General features: G+C 35.3%; 1 protein-coding gene across 2 annotated transcripts in view; it reads right to left on the bottom strand.

Annotated features, from left to right (window-relative positions):
- The window catches only part of LOC129912756 (dopamine D2-like receptor), a 315,611-nt gene that overhangs the window by 142,048 nt on the left and 155,226 nt on the right, over positions 1–18,337 (bottom strand). For both annotated transcript variants that reach the window (XM_055991152.1, XM_055991153.1), the window contains exon 2: positions 16,100–17,354. In XM_055991152.1, the coding sequence (XP_055847127.1) occupies positions 16,100–16,853 (754 nt within the window). In that variant the 5' untranslated portion in view covers positions 16,854–17,354. The remainder of the gene's footprint in view (positions 1–16,099; positions 17,355–18,337) is intronic.

The raw sequence follows: 18,337 nt of genomic DNA on the forward strand, positions 1-18,337 counted from the left end.
GTCCGTCTGTCTTTCTGTCTGTATAAGGATCTACATCCTAAACGGATGGACCGATTGACTTCAAATTTGGTATGTAGCATTTTTTGGAGACCCTCCAGAGGTGTTTTTGAAATTAATTTTTTTGGGCCAAAAATAACGGTACTTGTCATACACCAATTTCAGTAAAGCTGTAATTGTTCAAAAACGGCTCCAACGATTTTGTTTAAAAAATTCAAATGTAAGTTTGAAAACAAGGTCTATCTTCTAATGAAAAAAATTTTTTTGGAAAATCATTATTAACGGTACCTGCCATAGAACGGTTTTTTTTAAATCCGATATTCTCCGAAACGGCTTATTCGATTTCAACGAAACTTTTTTTGAAGAAGCACTTATATAACTCAAATATAAGCCAAAAATAAAATTTAAAAAAAAATAATTTTTGGATTTTTAAAAAAATTTTGAAATTTTTTTTTGAAAAATAAAATTTTCGAAAACGGGACATTGTATTTTTTTGAAATTTTGTTTTTAGATGTGGATTAGTGATTTCTACAAAATGGCATACCAATTTTAATTTAAACATTTTTTTTAAAGAAAATCTGTTCCTTCTGCCTTCATTTTTTTTCAAAGTACAAAATCTCGGCAGTGCGCAAGCATGCGCAGCTAAATATTTTTATTTTGAATCAACAATTGATTGGTACACATACCCTATTCGGCTTAATGAATGGAACCGAATGGATTTTTTACGGTACCTGCCATAAAACCGTTTTTTTTCAAATCCGATATTCTCCAAAACGGCTTATTCGATTTCAACGAAACTTTTTGTGAAGAAGCACTTATATAACTCAAATATAAGCCAAAAATAAAATTTCAAAAAAAATAATTTTTGGATTTTTAAAAAAATTTTGAAATTTTTTTTTGAAAAATAAAATTTTCGAAAACGTGACGTTGTATTTTTTTGAAATTTTGTTTTTAAATGTGGATTAGTGATTTCTACAAAATGGCATACCAATTTTAATTTAAACTTTTTTTTTAAAGAAAATCTGTTTTTGGCCGATGATTCCGAAACACCCTGTGAAATAATTTTATTGAAATTCATTGGTATAACAGCCCTAGAAATGTCCTTCAAATAAAAAAAAAAATTGTACCGCTAACTCAATCCGTTCAAAAGTTATGATTTTTGCAACGAGATAAGTCATTTTGGACAACCGTGCGCCGTTTGTTGGGGTGCCTTCGGCGCCCCTCAATTCTTGCGTCCCTGTTCGATGGCCCAGGCTGCCCCCCCTCTAAAATTGGCCCTGGGGTTCCAATTACTTGATTTGCCAAGCACATCCCGGAGATCTTCAACACTTAGAAACTAGGACTTAAGCTTTTCTAATACCCTTCTTTCAGATTTGAAAAAATCAGCCTTCCTATATTTCGTTCCACAAAATGCCTGTTTTTAGTAACATTCCTGTAGGTACTTAGACTATAGTTAGCAGATCAATAACTTTCGACTCATATATGGCATGACTTTCAAAAATAAACCAAATTACTATTTAAAAAATTTTGTAACTAATACCAGGAATGATAAAATCTAAAAAAAAAAGAAAAAAATAAATTAAAACAACGGGAAGGGTAAAGCCCGACTCAGGATAACACGACTTTGTACACCCCAACTCACGACAGCCCGATTAAACCCATAGCCCGACTCAAGATAACCCGACTCATCGCAACTCGACTCAGGTCGAGTTCTTACCTGAGTCGAGTTTCTAAAAATTGTATTTCCTTTTTGCCTCTGAACATTCTGAGCTTGTTCAGAGCGCGATCGATGGACTCAGAATAAAATAACTGAACAGACCGAGTTGAATGCTGAACACAAGCATTAAGCAAGTGAAAAATTTAAAACAAATTAAATAAAGACGCAAGAGTGAAGTTGTCCGTCTAGTTTTCTTATTTTAATTTCAGTTTTTAATTTGGGGAGAGTACGATAGCTAAGGCGGCAAGAATTGATAACGGTATTTTGTAAAGGAGTTCAATACAATCATTGGAAGGGGGGGTCTATCTCCCCCCGTTTAGGCGGGAGGGGCAATTTTCGAAAATATGACGAAAAATAAAAAAAAATTATTAAAAAACAACGGCAACACTTACAGTTATAAATTATAACTTTTTCAAAAGCCAGAATTGCACACTTAAGGGGTAATAACACTTTGTAAGCACGAAATCGAGTGTGATTTTCATAAGCCAATAAAACAAAGGAGAAACATTATTTTCTTTTGGAGTTTGTTTAGTTTGTTTAAGTAAGTTTTGCAAGAATATTCAATATTCCACGGTAAATATAATTCATTTTTTGATTATTTTTTATTCTCATACGATGTATAAAATATATATGCGGTTAAAAAAGAATTCATAAATTTTCCATGTGGTGCAATGGTACCATTTAAAATGTGTTTTTTATCACTAACAAAAACACCCTTTAACATAAAATATTTTGATGGACATATTTTTTTATTTTTTCTATATTATATGAAACGTCCACAAAAAAATTTATCAACCTACCACTTTTTTTTAAGGAGTACTTGGTAATATTCTGACTCTAGCTCTTTCAGTAAAAGACAATTCATAAAAAGTCCAATAACTTTTAACATGACGGTCCAGGCATATTGGTTTTATTCGATTGGGCGTTAAAAATTACCTCGAAATCATCATATTATAGAGATGCCGCGAACATTCGTCCACTATTCGGTATTCGGCCACTATTTGGTATTCGGCCTATTCGGCCTATTTTTCTGGTATTCGGTATTCGGCCGAATAGTTTAACTATTCGACCGAATGCCGAATACCAAATGGAGAAGAAAAAAAACATAAATTTATTATACCAAAATGTGTATTTTATTAAAAAATTGTAATTTTAGTACTTATAATCTACTAAAATGCCTGGCTACACAGTGATTTTTCAATCACATGCGGTGGCTACACACTGTTGTGCCCAATCACGTTCCACTCTTACATTTTAAGGAACAAATGTCAAAAAGAGGAAAAACTTAGCAATGGAACTGTACTGCCCTCAGAAAATTCAGTTCCCTTCATGAGCATCTTCCCCCTTCACTCTTCATCCCTCTTGCCCACAAACTCACTGCTTAGGCGATTGAAAAATCACCGTGTAGCCAGGCACAAAGGCAATTACTCACGTTAATTACTCAAAAAACGTAAGATTTCATGTAACATTGATAAATCTTACGTTTTTTTAGTAATTAACGTGTAAATTTGAATAAATAGGCCAAAATTGTAAACAATGATAAAAAAATTTTTTCGAATTCAAGCTTTTTTCATTTTTTGAATTTTACTAGAACATGTTATATAGTATACTAATGTAAATTTTTTTTACACCATCAGAAAATAGACATTTTAACGGACGAAATGCCCACCGACTTTTTGAAAAAAGCTGATATTTTGACACGTGAATTTTCGATTGAAAATTAGGGTGTTTTTTTGGTATTAAGTCAAAATAAGGTGAACAAATTAATATTTTAAATCAAATAAATTACAGTGTATTTGGGACATAATAAGGTAAGTTTTTACCAAATTTCGTAGAAAAATTTTTGTTTTTGAAAAAGATAAAAATAAAAAACCAAAAACTCGTTTTTTTTAATTTTTCACATAAATTTTGAGGTTATGTGAAAAAATTGTTGATACAAAAGTTTTAGATCTTTTTATTACCTTCAACTTCGTCACACATTTTTTTTTCTATAGGATTGGTAGTTTTGCCGGAAATCGAGATATACCATTTTTTACCATTAAAAACTCAACCCACCTACTTCCCGAACTCGGCTCGCCCGTAATTTATTTTTCCTTTAATTTTCATCATATTCACCTCCTTTTCCAATGGGTTTCATTCTACTATGATTTTTTTTGGTTTCAAAAATTATCGACTGATCGCAAACTAAAATCTCTTATAACGAAATCTCGCATTTTTGCAAAAATCACGCAACATAAAATTTCGCATTTTAAATATCTCACATAACAAAATCTCGCATTTTCAAAATCCTGCAAACTAAAATCTCGCTTTTTTTGAAAATCTCGCTAGAACATTAGATTCTTGCTGTATCAAAATCTTGCATTTAATAAGAATTCGTTTTTGAGCGTTAGTTACCTTAAATTTAAATTGCTTTTTTGTCAGTAAAGTGCGTAGGCAGCCACATTAAATGAACAGGGAAGATCGAATACGAGAAATTCAGTCCTTTTGAGTTCAACATCTCCAGTTGACTCTGAAGACTATAAAGAACCTAAATAGGTGCCTGATAGATAACAAATCTTCAAAGCAAAACAAAAAAACAGAAGAGAGAGGATCTAGGCTATGCTAAGCTATAGTAATATCATGCAGGCTTATAATCTGGTATTGAAATAAAATATTCAATAATTCGCGCGCGCGAATTAATAAATATTTTATTTCAATGCGAGATTATAAACTGCGGGATTTTAGTTTGCGAAATTTTAATGTTGCAAGCTTAAGATTAAGATTAAGATTAGGGTGAGAGGTGGGAATAATTCGCCTTATCACTGCGGCCTCTGATGGGCCTATTGTGATGTCCTCTTTTTAGAGCTCACGTAGATATCCTGAGTTTAGAAAACTTAGTATGTTTTTGGGTGAACTAGCGGCAATGTTTTCCGCTTCGAGATAATACCCTCCGAGGTGACGTCGACGTCTATTGATTAAGCAATTACAGTGACACAATATGTGTTCTGCTGTTTCTTCGTTACACATTCTGCAGGTATCGTCTTGTGTAATGCCCATGGTCTTGAGGTATTTTTTTTTACTGAGCAGTGTCCAGTAAGGAAGCCTGTGGTTATGCGACTCTTATTCCTGGTGAGTGTGAGGAGTTGTTTCGTTCTGGCGTGGGAGATGTTTGGTATAAATTTTTTGGCTTGTCTGTTACCTTCCGTATGCGTCCAGTAATGATTTGCCATATCTCTTAGCCATTTATATTAATGTAATGTTTTGCAGTGCTTGTTGGTATGCTACAGAATGGTCTTGGCATCATGAATGTAGAAGCGGAACCTTTTCTGGCTAGTGTGTCTGCTATTTCATTCCCAACGTGACCGCTGTGACCAGGTATCCAAATGAGTTGAACTCTGTTTGTACTGGCAAGCTGGTGTAGAAGTTGTATACAGTCCCATACCAGCTTTGAGGTGACTTCATTGCTCCTAAGAGCTAGGAGTGCGGCCTTGCTGTCAGAGAGAATATAAATTTTTTTGTTTATTACAGCTCTGTTTAAGTTTTCTCTGAGGCAGAGTTCAATTGCGAATATCTCTGCTTGGAATACGGAATTGAAGCTGTCCATGCTCTGGTGCAGATAAGTTTTGGTGTTCATTCCGAATACTCCGGCCCCAACACCTTCATTTGTTTTGGAGCCATCTGTGTACCATACATGAGACTCGCTATTGAAGATGGGTCTGTTCTGTTCCCACTCATGTCGTGAGGGGAATGTGACCTTATAGTTTTGGGTGAAGTTATATATTGTTATTGTCTTCTAGAGATATTTTAAGTAATTCTTCCTTATTTAATTCAGTGAGAATATCAGAGTGAATTATCTTGGAATTAGAGTTATCTTCTGCGATGAGCCTGTAGCCGTTGACCATGGCTTCTTTCTTTAGTAGGAGATGGAGTGGTGGTAGATCTGTGATAACTTCTAACGCTGCTGTGGGGGCTTTTCTCATTGCTCCTGTAATATTTATACAAGCTAGTCTTTGTAGTTTATTGAGCTTGGCTTGTACTGTTTTTTGTTTTGTTTTATGCCACCAGACCGGTGCAGCCTATGTTATAATTGGTCTGGCAATGGCTGTATAGAGCCAGCGAGAGATTTCGGGGTTGGGACCCCAGTTTTTACCAGTTGGACATTTGCTGGTCCATAAGGCAGTCCTGGCTTTGTCAATGGTTTTCTGTATATGAGAGTTCCAGTTGAGTTTTTCGTCTAGGGTAACCCCTAGATATTTAACTTCCTTTGAGAATTCTATCGCTTCACCGAATAGAGTAGGCTTTATAAGTTTGTGTTTGTTTCTTTTTCTGGTGAAGGCGACTATGGTACTTTTTTTTAGGGTTGAGTCCAACTTTTAGGCACCAGTTTGCGTCTAGATTGAGTGTTCTTTGTAGAAGATTCGAGATCGTGTCTTCGAATTTACCTTTAATGAGGATCACAATGTCGTCAGCATAGCCCTGAACATAAAATCCAGCATTGCTAAGTATGACAATCAGTTCATTAACTACAATGGACCACAGAAGTGGGGAGAGAACCCCACCTTGAGGGCATTCTTTTGCAGCTGTGATTCTGATTTTGTCATTGCCCAGTGTGGCATTAATTTTCCTGTGACTAAGCATATGTTGAATCCATCTGCATGTGGTAGGATCTACCCCTGTGCTGAGGATGCAGCGTTGTATTTGAGCATAATCAGTGTTATCGAAAGCACCCTCAATGTCTAGGAAGCAACCTATTGCAGTCTCTTTGTCGTTAAGGGATTTATCAATCCGCATTGTTAATTCCTGAAGAGCAAGCGTGGTTGATTTTCCTGGCTGGTAGGCATATTGGTTGTTGTGAAGAGGTGTTGTTTTCAATGGCCCGTCCCTGATATGCCTGTCTAGTAACTTTTTCATTGTTTTCAGGAAGAATGAGGTAAGAATAATTGGTCTGAAGGATTTAGCTTGGTCAGTTGGTCTTCGTCCTGATTTAGGAATGAATTTGACCGTTACTTCTTTCTAGCTTGTTGGTAAGTAACCCCATGCGTAGCTTGTTCTAAATATGTTTATTAGCATAGGTGTTATTAACTCATTTCCTTTCTGAAGGAGTGCTGGAAAGATTCCATCTTCTCCGGGAGATTTATATGGGTCGAAGGAATTTATTGCCGATTTTATATTTCCCTCATAGAACATATCTCTTGCTCTTCTCCAGTCCTCTCTGTTTGGTTTGGTAAGTCTGAACTGGGGAGAAGGACTAGATAGATCTGAGGGTATGACTACAGAGTTTGGAAAGTGAGTGTCCGTAAGGATTTGTAACGTATCTGGACCATTTTCCGCACGCGTGCCATCCGTGTTTTTTAAGAGACCAATATGATTAGTGTGCTCTTTAGCGAGAATTCTGTGGATGCGAGCGCTGCTTTGTATATCGGATAGATCATTGCAGAACTTTTTCCATGATTCTCTTTTGGCTCTTCTAATCTCTGTATTGTAGTTGGTTAGAGAAGTGCGGTATGATGTCCAGTCTCCATTGCGCTTGGCTTTGTTGAATAGTTTTCTGGTCAGCGTTCTTAGCTTTGAGAGCTTGGCATTCCACCATGGTGTTTTTCGTGTGCCTGATTTCGTTTTCTCTGGGCATGCGTTATGGTAGGCAGTGGTGATTGTTGCATTAAGACTGTTGCAGCTTATTTCGAGGCTGTCAATGTCTCTGATGCTGTTTGGACAGTTTCTGATCGTTTGCGAGATTTCTAGGCAGTAGTCGTCCCAGTTCGTCGCTCTCGGTTGTCTGTACGTTAAGGGGAGTTTTGATTCTATACATATATCAAAGCAAATTTGCCGGTGATCTGACATTGATGTTTCAGTCGAAAAATGCCAGTTTTGTATAGCATTTCCTATGAATGAAGTGGATAGGGTGAGATCAAGGACTTCTTCCCTGATTCTGTTCATGAAAGTAGGGCTATTCCCATAGTTTAAAATTTCAAGATTATTTTTAAAAATGAATTCTAGAAGGTACTCACCCCTTTTGTTTATGTTGGAGCTGCCCCATACAGTGTGGTGGGCGTTAGCATCACAACTAATGATGATTTGCCGGCCTGTTCTGCCACAGTAGTCTATAAGATCCTGCAGTGGTGTGAAGCTTAGGTCGGCAGAATCCCCTGCCAGGTAGGCTGAGCAGATGACAGCTTCTGACCTACCCTCCGAGGTGTGCAGCTGGATGATAGCTGCTACCATGTCCTTGTTGGTGTACTGTGGAATAGGAATGGTTATTATAGATTTATTTATCATAATGCAAGCTCTAGGTCTACCTTCACTACTAGAATCATAAATTAGCTCACCTGATAGGCCTTTTATCTGGTCTTTCACTATGTAAGGTTCCTGGATAAAGGCTATATCAAGGTGTTCCTTATTGAATCTGTGGCTTAGTACTGCCGAGGCAGCCTTCGCATGTTGAAGATTAATTTGGATACACCTCAATCCCATAGTTATTGTTGAGCGGGTTTACTGGCAGGAGCGCCAGTATCAGTTCCAGGTGCCGCGATAGAGTTATCCCCAGGGGTCTCCTCGGTTAGAGATAAGTCTTCAGACGTCTTAGACTTCCTGGGGTTGGCAACTTCTACCGTTGACCCACTGATTGCAGGGGCATCTATGTTTGCTTCCTCTGTTGTTGAAAGGTCCTTAGAGCTATCGCCCTTGTTGTTTCCTTGCGTGCCAGTGCCTTCCTGTCTTGAGTTTGCCTTGATCCTAATTTGGATCTGAGAGAAGTTCAAGAACAGTTTGAATTTTGACTTCAGAATGGAGTCCTTGGATTTCTCATCGACAGAGAAAGTGACGTGATAACCGCCACTTTTTTCTTTGATGATCCTGAGGACTCTCCATCCTTTGGTGTTTAAATCGGTGTTTTGTTTTCCAAGCCGATTTAGAAAAATGTCTTTGGTGAGATTTTCATCTTCCGGGACATAAGTAACGCAAACGTGTTGCTTGGGTATATCGTTGCCCTGAGTGACACGTAGTTTTGCGTCCTTCCATGGCTTTATTTTTTCTGCCGTAGACATGAGCCATTTTTTGGTCTCTGTGTCGTGACAGGTAAACGAGAGCCATCCGTCTCTGTCCGAGACGGCTACAAACTTAATTGCTGGACAGTTTTTGTCTGCTTTGTCCATTTCTTCCAGAACGCTTTTTCTGACCAGTTTGGTTTCGCGCTCCGTAAGTGTTTGTAATGGATGGAGAAAGTGCATAATCGCGACCTTACATTGGGCTGTGGCATCCCGATAGGAGCCCACTGATGTGCTTGGTCGTGATTGATTAACTTCTTTTAAATGGTTGGATCCAGTTTTGGCGGCACTGCTGGGCTTGTCTTTACTGGTATTTGGGCTGAATCTGGTCTTCTCGTGAGCACGATGCTTCTTCGAGGCTGCTCCTGCAGGGTAGTTGTCAGCTGACCGTTCCCTTTTGCCCTTGTTTGTAGGCCGCACTGATGTGCCTGCCTTCTTGTCTGCTAGTATTTTAGCGTATCTAGCCTTTTCTCTGCGCCTGGCTTCTTCGGGCTCAATGCCGTCTCTGATCTGCACAGCTATACGTCGCTTCTGAGCCCCAGTGAAATAATCTTTCTGCTGGGGCTTGTTGACGTGTTCGTTACCCTCAATCATAGAGCTTGGACCTTGTGGTGCCTGAGCATCTAGATTGCCCTTTGCATTAGGAACGGGCACGGCTCCTGTATATGGGGGTGGTTCGACGAAATCCACGTCCATATCAGTCCCTGGTGAGCGGAGTAGAGCTTCTTCATCTGACTCCGTTATTGTGTTGTCAATCAGTAAATGATTTTTGTTTTTGGTTTTGTTTTTGTTTGTGTTTTTTGTTTGTTTTTTTTTTCCATTTGAATCCCACGAGTATGGCGAGAAATATTAGGTCAACTATCTACAGAGCTCCCATGTAGACGTAAGGCTAGTTACTATGCGAAATCGCCCGGTATCGCATAGGGACAGTACGTTCGCGATGCACATGTTTTGTTCCCTGCACCATTCAGTCCTCGGCACGTATTCCAACTACCTTGCCTTGGGAATTTTTGTTTGGAGGAGGGTAAGGGAAGGTAAGTTGAGTAGGGAAATAGGAAAGAAGGGGGGGAGGGGGAGAGGAGGGGGAGGGGAGGGGATGGCTGCATCTTAGCTTCGAATCTCCTCATAGGGAATGTTTTAGTCCCAAGAGTCATTGACCTCTTCTAAGCCTCCGCACCGCGACAAGGTGTACAGCCCCGCAAGAGGATGTTGCGAGCTTTCGATAAGCGAGATTTTGTAATTGCGAGATTTCGATATAAAAGATTTCATAATGCGAGATTTTAAGATGAGAGATTTTAAGAACGAGATTTTAAAATGCGGTCAATCGTACCCAACCCGACAAAGTATACCTTTTTTGAAATTATTAACGTTTTTTCCTGAGGGTCCTTGGCCGAATATTCGGTATTCGGCCGAGGAGCGTGGCCGAATATTCGGTATTCGGCCAAATCAATGTTCGCGGCATCTCTATTATATTAATAAAATGGTTTCAGTAGCTATACTATGATATGCAACAAATCGAGTGCAACACAGAAAAAGTCTTGTATCTACCCTTCCGGATGCAATACAAGGTGGCCCAATATCTCAAAATAACTCTTATATTGAGTACTACCAATGATATAAATTTCATGCTTTTATCACAAAGTGCACGATTTAGATGCTAAGCCGCATCACTAAAAAGAAAATAATGTTTCTCCTTTGTTTTATAGGCTTATAAAAATGACACTCGATTTCCTGCTTACAAAGTGTTACTACCCCTTAATTCTAATTTTTAAATCAAATTATTTCAATTAAATGTTCTCGAAATAATCAACTTCAAAGTCAAAATTTGGGAAAAAAAGTTAAAAAAAAAACACATTTAATACTATTTTTACCAAGACTATGAATTTAAATATGAAATTAATCGATGAAATAAACTGCCTCAATTAATTTCTTACCAAATTCTGAAAACCATATGCTTCTATGCGAAAATGAATGAAAATTAAAAAACTTTCTTTTTATCAAATTTGTATTTTTTAGTTTTTTTTTCGTGTTTACTTGCAACCCCCTGATTGTTCACTATTATAGGATTTGAGGTGGGTGCGAGTTTGGGTGTAGGCAAATTTTCTTCAGAATTTAAAAGATTTTTCGAATTCAAAAGAAACTTTGTACATACCCAACCTTGACCTCACCTCAAAACCTATAGTGTGCCCAAGGGGGGTTGCAGGGGGGCAGCATGCCCCCCCTTAAGCATCTCACTTTAATACGCCTTGAACTTCATACTTCTACCATTTTTATTTTTAAGTATTCTTTTTAAAAATATCGCGAGATTCTTAGGAACAGTTTAATGGCCTTAGCGAAGCAACGAAGTTGTCTGAGAGGGACCGAGGATACAAAAGGGAATTTAAATCTTGAGAGCCCTCAAAGCGGGCCAGGCATGATACTTTAAAGTTAAAAAGCAAAACTAGAAGGCATAGAAGCATATGGTTTTCACTTTTTGATTAGAAATTAATTAAGGCAGCTTATTTCATCTATTAATTTCATATTTAATGTCACAGTCATGATAAAAATTTCATTCAATGTGTTTTTTTCAAACTTTTTTCACAAATTTTGACTTTGAAATCGATTATTTCATTTAAAAATTATTTGATTTAAAAATTAGAATTAAGTGTGTAATTCTGGCTTTTGAAAAAGTATCATTTATAACTGTAAGTGTTACCGTTGTTTTTTAATATTTTTTTTTATTTTTCATCATATTTTCGAAAATTGCCCCTCCCGTCTAAACGGGGGGATATGACCCCCTCGCCCCTCCTATAGTGAAAAATTCTTGTATTTGACTGTTCTACAAAATTCCGTTATTACACTAGACCAAAAAATTAAGGGAACAAAAAAAAAATCGTGATTTTTTTAGTGATATTCGATAGGCTGTATCTCAGTAAAAAAGTAAAAGCTCTATTCTTCTTTATTTAGGATTACCTTAATGTTAAAATTTTTTCTTTCTAACGGTAAAATAGCTAAATCGTTGAAAATGTTAAAAAACAAAAATTTTCCAATTTTTGTTTATTTTTACTTTTCTCTTAAGAAAGTGGGAAAATTTTTTCTGAAAAAATGATTATTATTTTTAGAAAGGCTATTTATTTGGCTTTAAGATTCATTTTGTTTCAAACTTCTACGATTTTTTTTAACTGCAATATAAGTCATCAAACCAAAAACCATACTTTTGACTTTAACTATCAATATCTCAACAACGGATCGCTGTACAGAATATTCAAGGACACATTTAAAAACTTCATTCAATTTTCTACAAAGAAATTAAGTTTGCTTTGTTAAACAAATTGATTTCTTATTTTTTAGATTAATTTAGAAAAGCTATCAAAATAGGCATTTTTACGGTTATTTAGAAAATTTACCGCTATTTAATTTCTATGGGTGATAAGATTGAACTGAGGCTTAATTATTGAAGCTTAATATACCTGAAAGTTTCAGACTTATTCATCTAGCAGTTTTTCTGTTGTGAGGGTTTGAATTTTTGAGATGAAGTACAACACCATATTTCGGCAGGTCTAAATGACTTACTTCTTTGAACTTTTTTATGAGCAAAATCAAATTCTTTTGAGTTTATTTGAACATATTATTGATAAATATAGTTTAAATTTAAGATAAACCAAGGAAAAACAAAAAAAAAAATTCAAAATTAGGAAAAACATCCAAAAATGGTATAAAAAGCCTTTTTTCAAAATTTAACTTTTTTTGAAAACTTTTAATTTTTCCTTGGTTTATCTTAAATTTAAACGATATTTATCAATAAAATGTTCAAATAAACTCAAAAGAATTTGATTTTGCTCATAAAAAAATTCAAAGAAGTAAGTCATTTAGACCTAGAAGAATAGAGCTTTTACACGCTTTTTATTTTGTCATGATGCGATCATTTTTTACTGAGATACAGCCTATCGAATATCACTAAAAAAATCACGATTTTTTTTTTGTTCCCTTAATTTTTTGCGCTAGTGTATTTTTCACCGCCATAGTTATCATACTTTTGTTTTTGTAAAAGAAAATTACAAGTAAATAGACAAATGTTCAGGTGTGTTTTAAAAATAACTCTGAGCGCTCAGAACAAGCTTTGTTCAGAGGCTATTCAGAGCGTGCTCAAAATGTTCCGGCTCTGTTCACAGCGGTTTTCTGAGTTAAAAAAGAAAAACGCCTGCCCATAAACTCATCAATTTTCAAACCCACAACTTCAATTCAAACTCAAAGTCCATTACATTGCATGTGCGTAGGTAGGTGTGTTCTTTTGCACTGCATCCACATTCCTATTCAGATGTCAAACCAAAACAAGAACAAACAGTGAAAAAATAGCCGAAAGAGGGAATTTTCTATGGAATTGGAAAGCTTTTTTCATTTAATATTTTATTCTTGTTCAAATTTAATGTTTCAAACTTCAAATGTTAACGGTCCAACTTAATAAGTTCCTTAAATGAAGACTGTTTTTTTTTAGTTTCTAATTTTGTTACCTATTTTTTGTTGTTGATAAAAACTTTGTTTCAAGACAACTTGTGTTTATTTTTCTATATAAAAACATATGAAAACGGTTTAGCGACTTTTTTTTCAAATATCGACTTTTTCGACAAAAAAGCAATTTTTTTAGCGACCTTTCAAAAATTTTCAACGGTAACGCTGCCACATACCATACATTTATTTATAGCACTGCAAATATTCTTCCTGTTCGTCAATTGCACAATTTTAAAGTTTTAAAAATATTTTTTTTTTAACAGGTGGTTACCTTCAAAGCCCAATTTCAGTTGTCTGAAACCTTTGATTTTCGAAGGGAAAGAAGTATATTTCTTTTCATTAAAAAATAAGACTATGGCTGCTTCGCTTTATGATTTAAAAATAGAAACTTTTTTTGATCCGAAATATTCATTGAAAAAAAAAAATATAGGTATGTAATAATAATAATATTGTATTAGCCCAGTAATTTTAGACATTTTTTACCCCAATCTGCGGAAAAATTCTTACTGGGCTCGATTTTGGTATAGACCTTCGTTACGGCGTTGTAATGAAGATGTGAAAAATCGACATTGATATCGCGTCCGCGTTTGAAGTTATAGAGGTCAAAAGGTCACGAAAATCATATATCTTCGCATATATCTCGCGACCTGTTGCTCGGAGGTCAATAGAGGTCTATGGAAAAACTGTTCGTCATAAAATTATCTACAAATATTGCCTTATGCATTTTTCTCTAAAATCAACCATTTCCGGAATAGAGCGATTTCAAGCGTAGGCATAATACATGATACGTAATAATAGGTTTGTAATACATAAATTTGTTCAAAGTTTCGATAGTTTCAATATGACTCTTTTTATAAGTAGTCTAAGATTGATTTGGGGTGTTTTGACCCTCAAATGCCCCTACCCTGAGACCAAACCAACAAAATTATATTTTGTCATCCAAACTGCATAAATATAATAAGTTTCAGTTCGACACGATGGTTGAAAGAAGGTCAAAACGTACTGCTAAGATTTAACTACATAGTTAGTTAGTAAGTAAGCTAGCAAGTTTAGTAAGTTAGTTTGAATGTCAACTACAAGTGAAATTTATAAAAACGCATATATATAAAATAAAAAAGCTTACACATGTATTTTTCAGTATTCAAATACAAAAATTTTCACTCTTAAATGAAACAAACCTATTATTACGTATCATGTATAACCGGAAACGGTTGATTTTAGAGAAAAATGCATAAGGCAATATTTGTAGATAGTTTTTCCATAGACCTCTATTGACCTCCGAGCAACAGGTCGCGAGATATATGCGAAAAACTGATTTTCGTGACCTTTTGACCTCTATAACTTCAAACGTGGACGCGATATCAATGTCGATTTTTAACATCTTCATTACAACGCCGTAACGAAGGTCTGTACCAAAATTCAGCCCAGTAGGAATTTTTCCGCAGATAAAACCTAAAATTACTGGACTATATCTATATTCTGAAAAATGTGATGTTACCTTGCTCTAATAACAAATTTATTTTAGCTTTCCCAAATTTTTTTTTTTTCTTTTTTGTTAACTTAACTCTGCTTCACGCGTTCTGGATATATCTATCACATAAAAAAGCCTACACAGCGATGCCGTATTATCCGAACAAAATGTTTCGAAAAGGTACCGGCGTTACCATTTTGTCGGTAAAATTTTACAAAAAAAATAAATTTTTGTTTAACACCAAAATAACAAAACAAAAAATTCACTCAATTAAGAGACGCAGCCCGACCCCACGCATGGGTAAAAAAATGTTCCTTTTGAAATGTTAAAATGCATTTTAAATTGTTGACATTAACTGTTTTCCTACATACACAAAATAAAAAACAAACAGCAACCAACATTTTAAAAGCTTGAAAAAAGCATCAATCCTGAAAGCTCTTTCAGAAAAATAATAGAAAAAGGAGTAGTTTATGAAGCAAATAAACAAATGGTAAACTCTTATGTAATGAGAGATCAATGGGACCTAACGACTGCCCAAATAGTTCAGTCAATGGGGAAAAATCTGAAAAAGTTGTGACGTCAGTCAAAATTGAATGCAATATTGAAGAGGGGTTTATTTTGAGCATAATTCTCAGTTTGCGTATTGATTGTTCTTGTGGGGCGTATGCGTACGCCATTTTGAAAACGCGTTAGTCTCAATATCTCGACGGCGCCTGGTCGGACAGAAAATTTTCAAGAACTTTTTAAATTGGAAATACAATTATCTTTCCTTTTTTAGTACATCATTTTTCTCTAAGAGTTATACTTTCACAGTTACAGTACCGCAAATAGTGTATTTTTTGATATTTTAAATATTTTGAACAACCCTTAGAGTAGAGTGGGAATTTACAGAAAATTAGATACGTTGCGGTTCTCTTACTCTGAAAGTATAACTCCTAGAGAAAAAGATGTACTATAAAAGAAAGATAATTATATTTCCAATCTAAAATGTCCTTGCAAATTTTCTGTCCGACCAGTTGTTCTCGAGATATTGAGACTAACTCGTTTTTCAAAATGACGGACGCCCCACAAGACCAATCAATACTCAAACTGAGATTTATACTCAGGATAAACTCCTCTTCAATACTGCATTCAAATTTTTCTGACGTCACAACTTTTTTGAGATTTTCCCCCATTGACTGAACTATTTGGGCAATCGTTAGATCCCATTGATATCTCTCTCCCATAAGGCCTGTACTGACAGAGAGTATAACATACATTATTATTGAGAAATTAAATTAATTAAGAAATATTGAATTGGATTGAATTGGCAGTGATTTGTATTGATAAATAAATTGTTTCATTTCATTTTGCATGGCTTGATAATAAAATAACTACTTGACAATATATTCAATGTGGACTTACCTTCAATTAAATCCGTACATGTTGCATTACCTGTGCAATTATTTCGATATTCTAAGTCCGTGAAATTTAAACCACTACTCATAGTTGTTCCAGAAACCGCACTACCATTATAATTATAAAAATAATCTCCAAAATCTTCTAATAATAACATAAAAGTACTACCACCGCCATTAGATCTGAATTCATTAACACTACCGATATTATTATCCGCATCACTTTCACCACCCGCGTTGTCATCACTACTTGTCCGATGAAGCGACGACGTCGTATTTTCATTTTCAGTTAGTACCGACACCGAATCGCCAATTCCAGCCGTGATGCCATTTAAATCAATGAATCCCGCTGTATAATCAGATTCACTATTTACTGTTGGTGTTTCTGCGCTGTTGACCGAAGCTATATCTTCGCCATAGATGTTACCGCCACTGCCAGTAGTATCGACGATTTCAATGTTCTGGTCCTCCAGTACAGAACTATAGATAATCGATGTATTACTTAAGCTGCTGTTACTCACGCTGCTATTGTACTCAAACAATCCACCGAAGGTGCCCGTTGATGACAATGTCGATAGCCACGATGACCATAAGAAGGGTGTGGATGTTAGATTTGTTGATGCTGACGGGTCCGTTTGGTTCCACGGGCTAAAATCGTGGTACGTTTTGAAAAACTCCTGTGAGGTGGTTGTTGTAACCCTCACTGGCGTTGCAGTCATTGCAGCAGTTGAGTTAACACCGTTCATATTTTTGCTATACATATTGTTGAAAAGATTTATCTCCACTGGCAAAGTTTTATGAGGGACGGATGGTCTTGTTGATCTGTTTTTTTTTAATATCAATCAGTCGTATTGAATGAATATGTGAATGTTTTGTTCTCGCCTCCCAAAGCCTTGCAATTTTCAATTCAAGTTTGATTAACTTTTTGTGGATAGGTCCGAGGCCAAGATAGAATCACCCTATTATAGCTAATAGTTGTGGAAATTTGTAAAAATGGCGCCCAACAGCCATCCTTCATTATTTCTATATGATCTTTCTTATAGTTAATTTGCTCCTTTTGTATTACAATAATTAAGCCTTAGCTATGAAATATCTGTATATACATTCTTCATTCCTTGATGTTGTACTTAAAATTCTTTTATTCGAGTTCGAAGTCAGTAAGAAATGCGTAGCTAAACCCAGCCATGAGTATAAAATAGATATATTTTTGTCAACATTCCGCCACTGTTTCCGTCTTCTAGTGAGACTTGATAATAATGTTCCTAGAAAGAAATTAAAAGTGGCAAAAGGTTATTATTTATAACAAAAATGCTTGAAATATATGTACATTTGGTTTGCTGCATTTTTTGACTAGTTAGAGAAGCATACAACGGTGTTTAGCTAGATTGAGGAAATGTGGACACTCTTAATAAATTATTTGCATAGAATTTTATTTCGACTTTATTTCTCAGATTTCCTATATAAGATGTATAAGGGTGTCCCGGGATGAGATAAGAAGACTTGAGGGATGATTTTTGGGTATATTCTAAGAAAAAAATTGTTCTGCAGTAACTCTCTATCTGCAAAGTTGATACCCTTTAGCGATGATTTGAGAAAAGGCTTACTTTGGTTTGCCTTTACTCTTGTTAATGTTAATAACTCCGTTAATACTCATGATAAAAACTTCATTAACGTCTTTGTAGAAGAAATGCTATTTTTTGTACATGATTTTAAAAAATTTTAAAATCTTTTTTAGTTGCTCAGATATTAATTTTTAAATGGAATTATTTTTTTCTTACCCATGATAATTTTTGACTTTGGGGCCGATTTTCTTCGATAAATGTGTTACAAACATAGTATTTTATAAATGTATTCTTATGAAGAAAACAATAATGAACAAAAATGTTATTCACAAGTTTGCCAGAAAACTCATAGATTTTATGATATTTAGGAAAACCTGCAATGTGTTTTTTTATATTAGTCAAAAATGGGTACGAATTAAAAATTTATTTTTGTAGTTTAAGTTAAAATCATGAAAAAAGAATAGCATTTCTTCTAAAAATTAAGACATCAATGAAGTTTTTATCATAAGTATTAACGGAGTTATTAACATTAACATGAGTAAAGGCATACCAAAGTAAGCCTTTTCTTAAATCATCGCTAAAGGGTATCAACTTTGCACATAGAGTTACTATAGAACAATTTTTTTCTTAGAATATACCCTAGAATCATCCCTCAAAGTCTTCTTATCTCATCACGGGACACC

Source organism: Episyrphus balteatus, chromosome 2 (genome assembly GCF_945859705.1).
Source record: "Episyrphus balteatus chromosome 2, idEpiBalt1.1, whole genome shotgun sequence".
NCBI classification, from domain to species: domain Eukaryota; kingdom Metazoa; phylum Arthropoda; class Insecta; order Diptera; family Syrphidae; genus Episyrphus; species Episyrphus balteatus.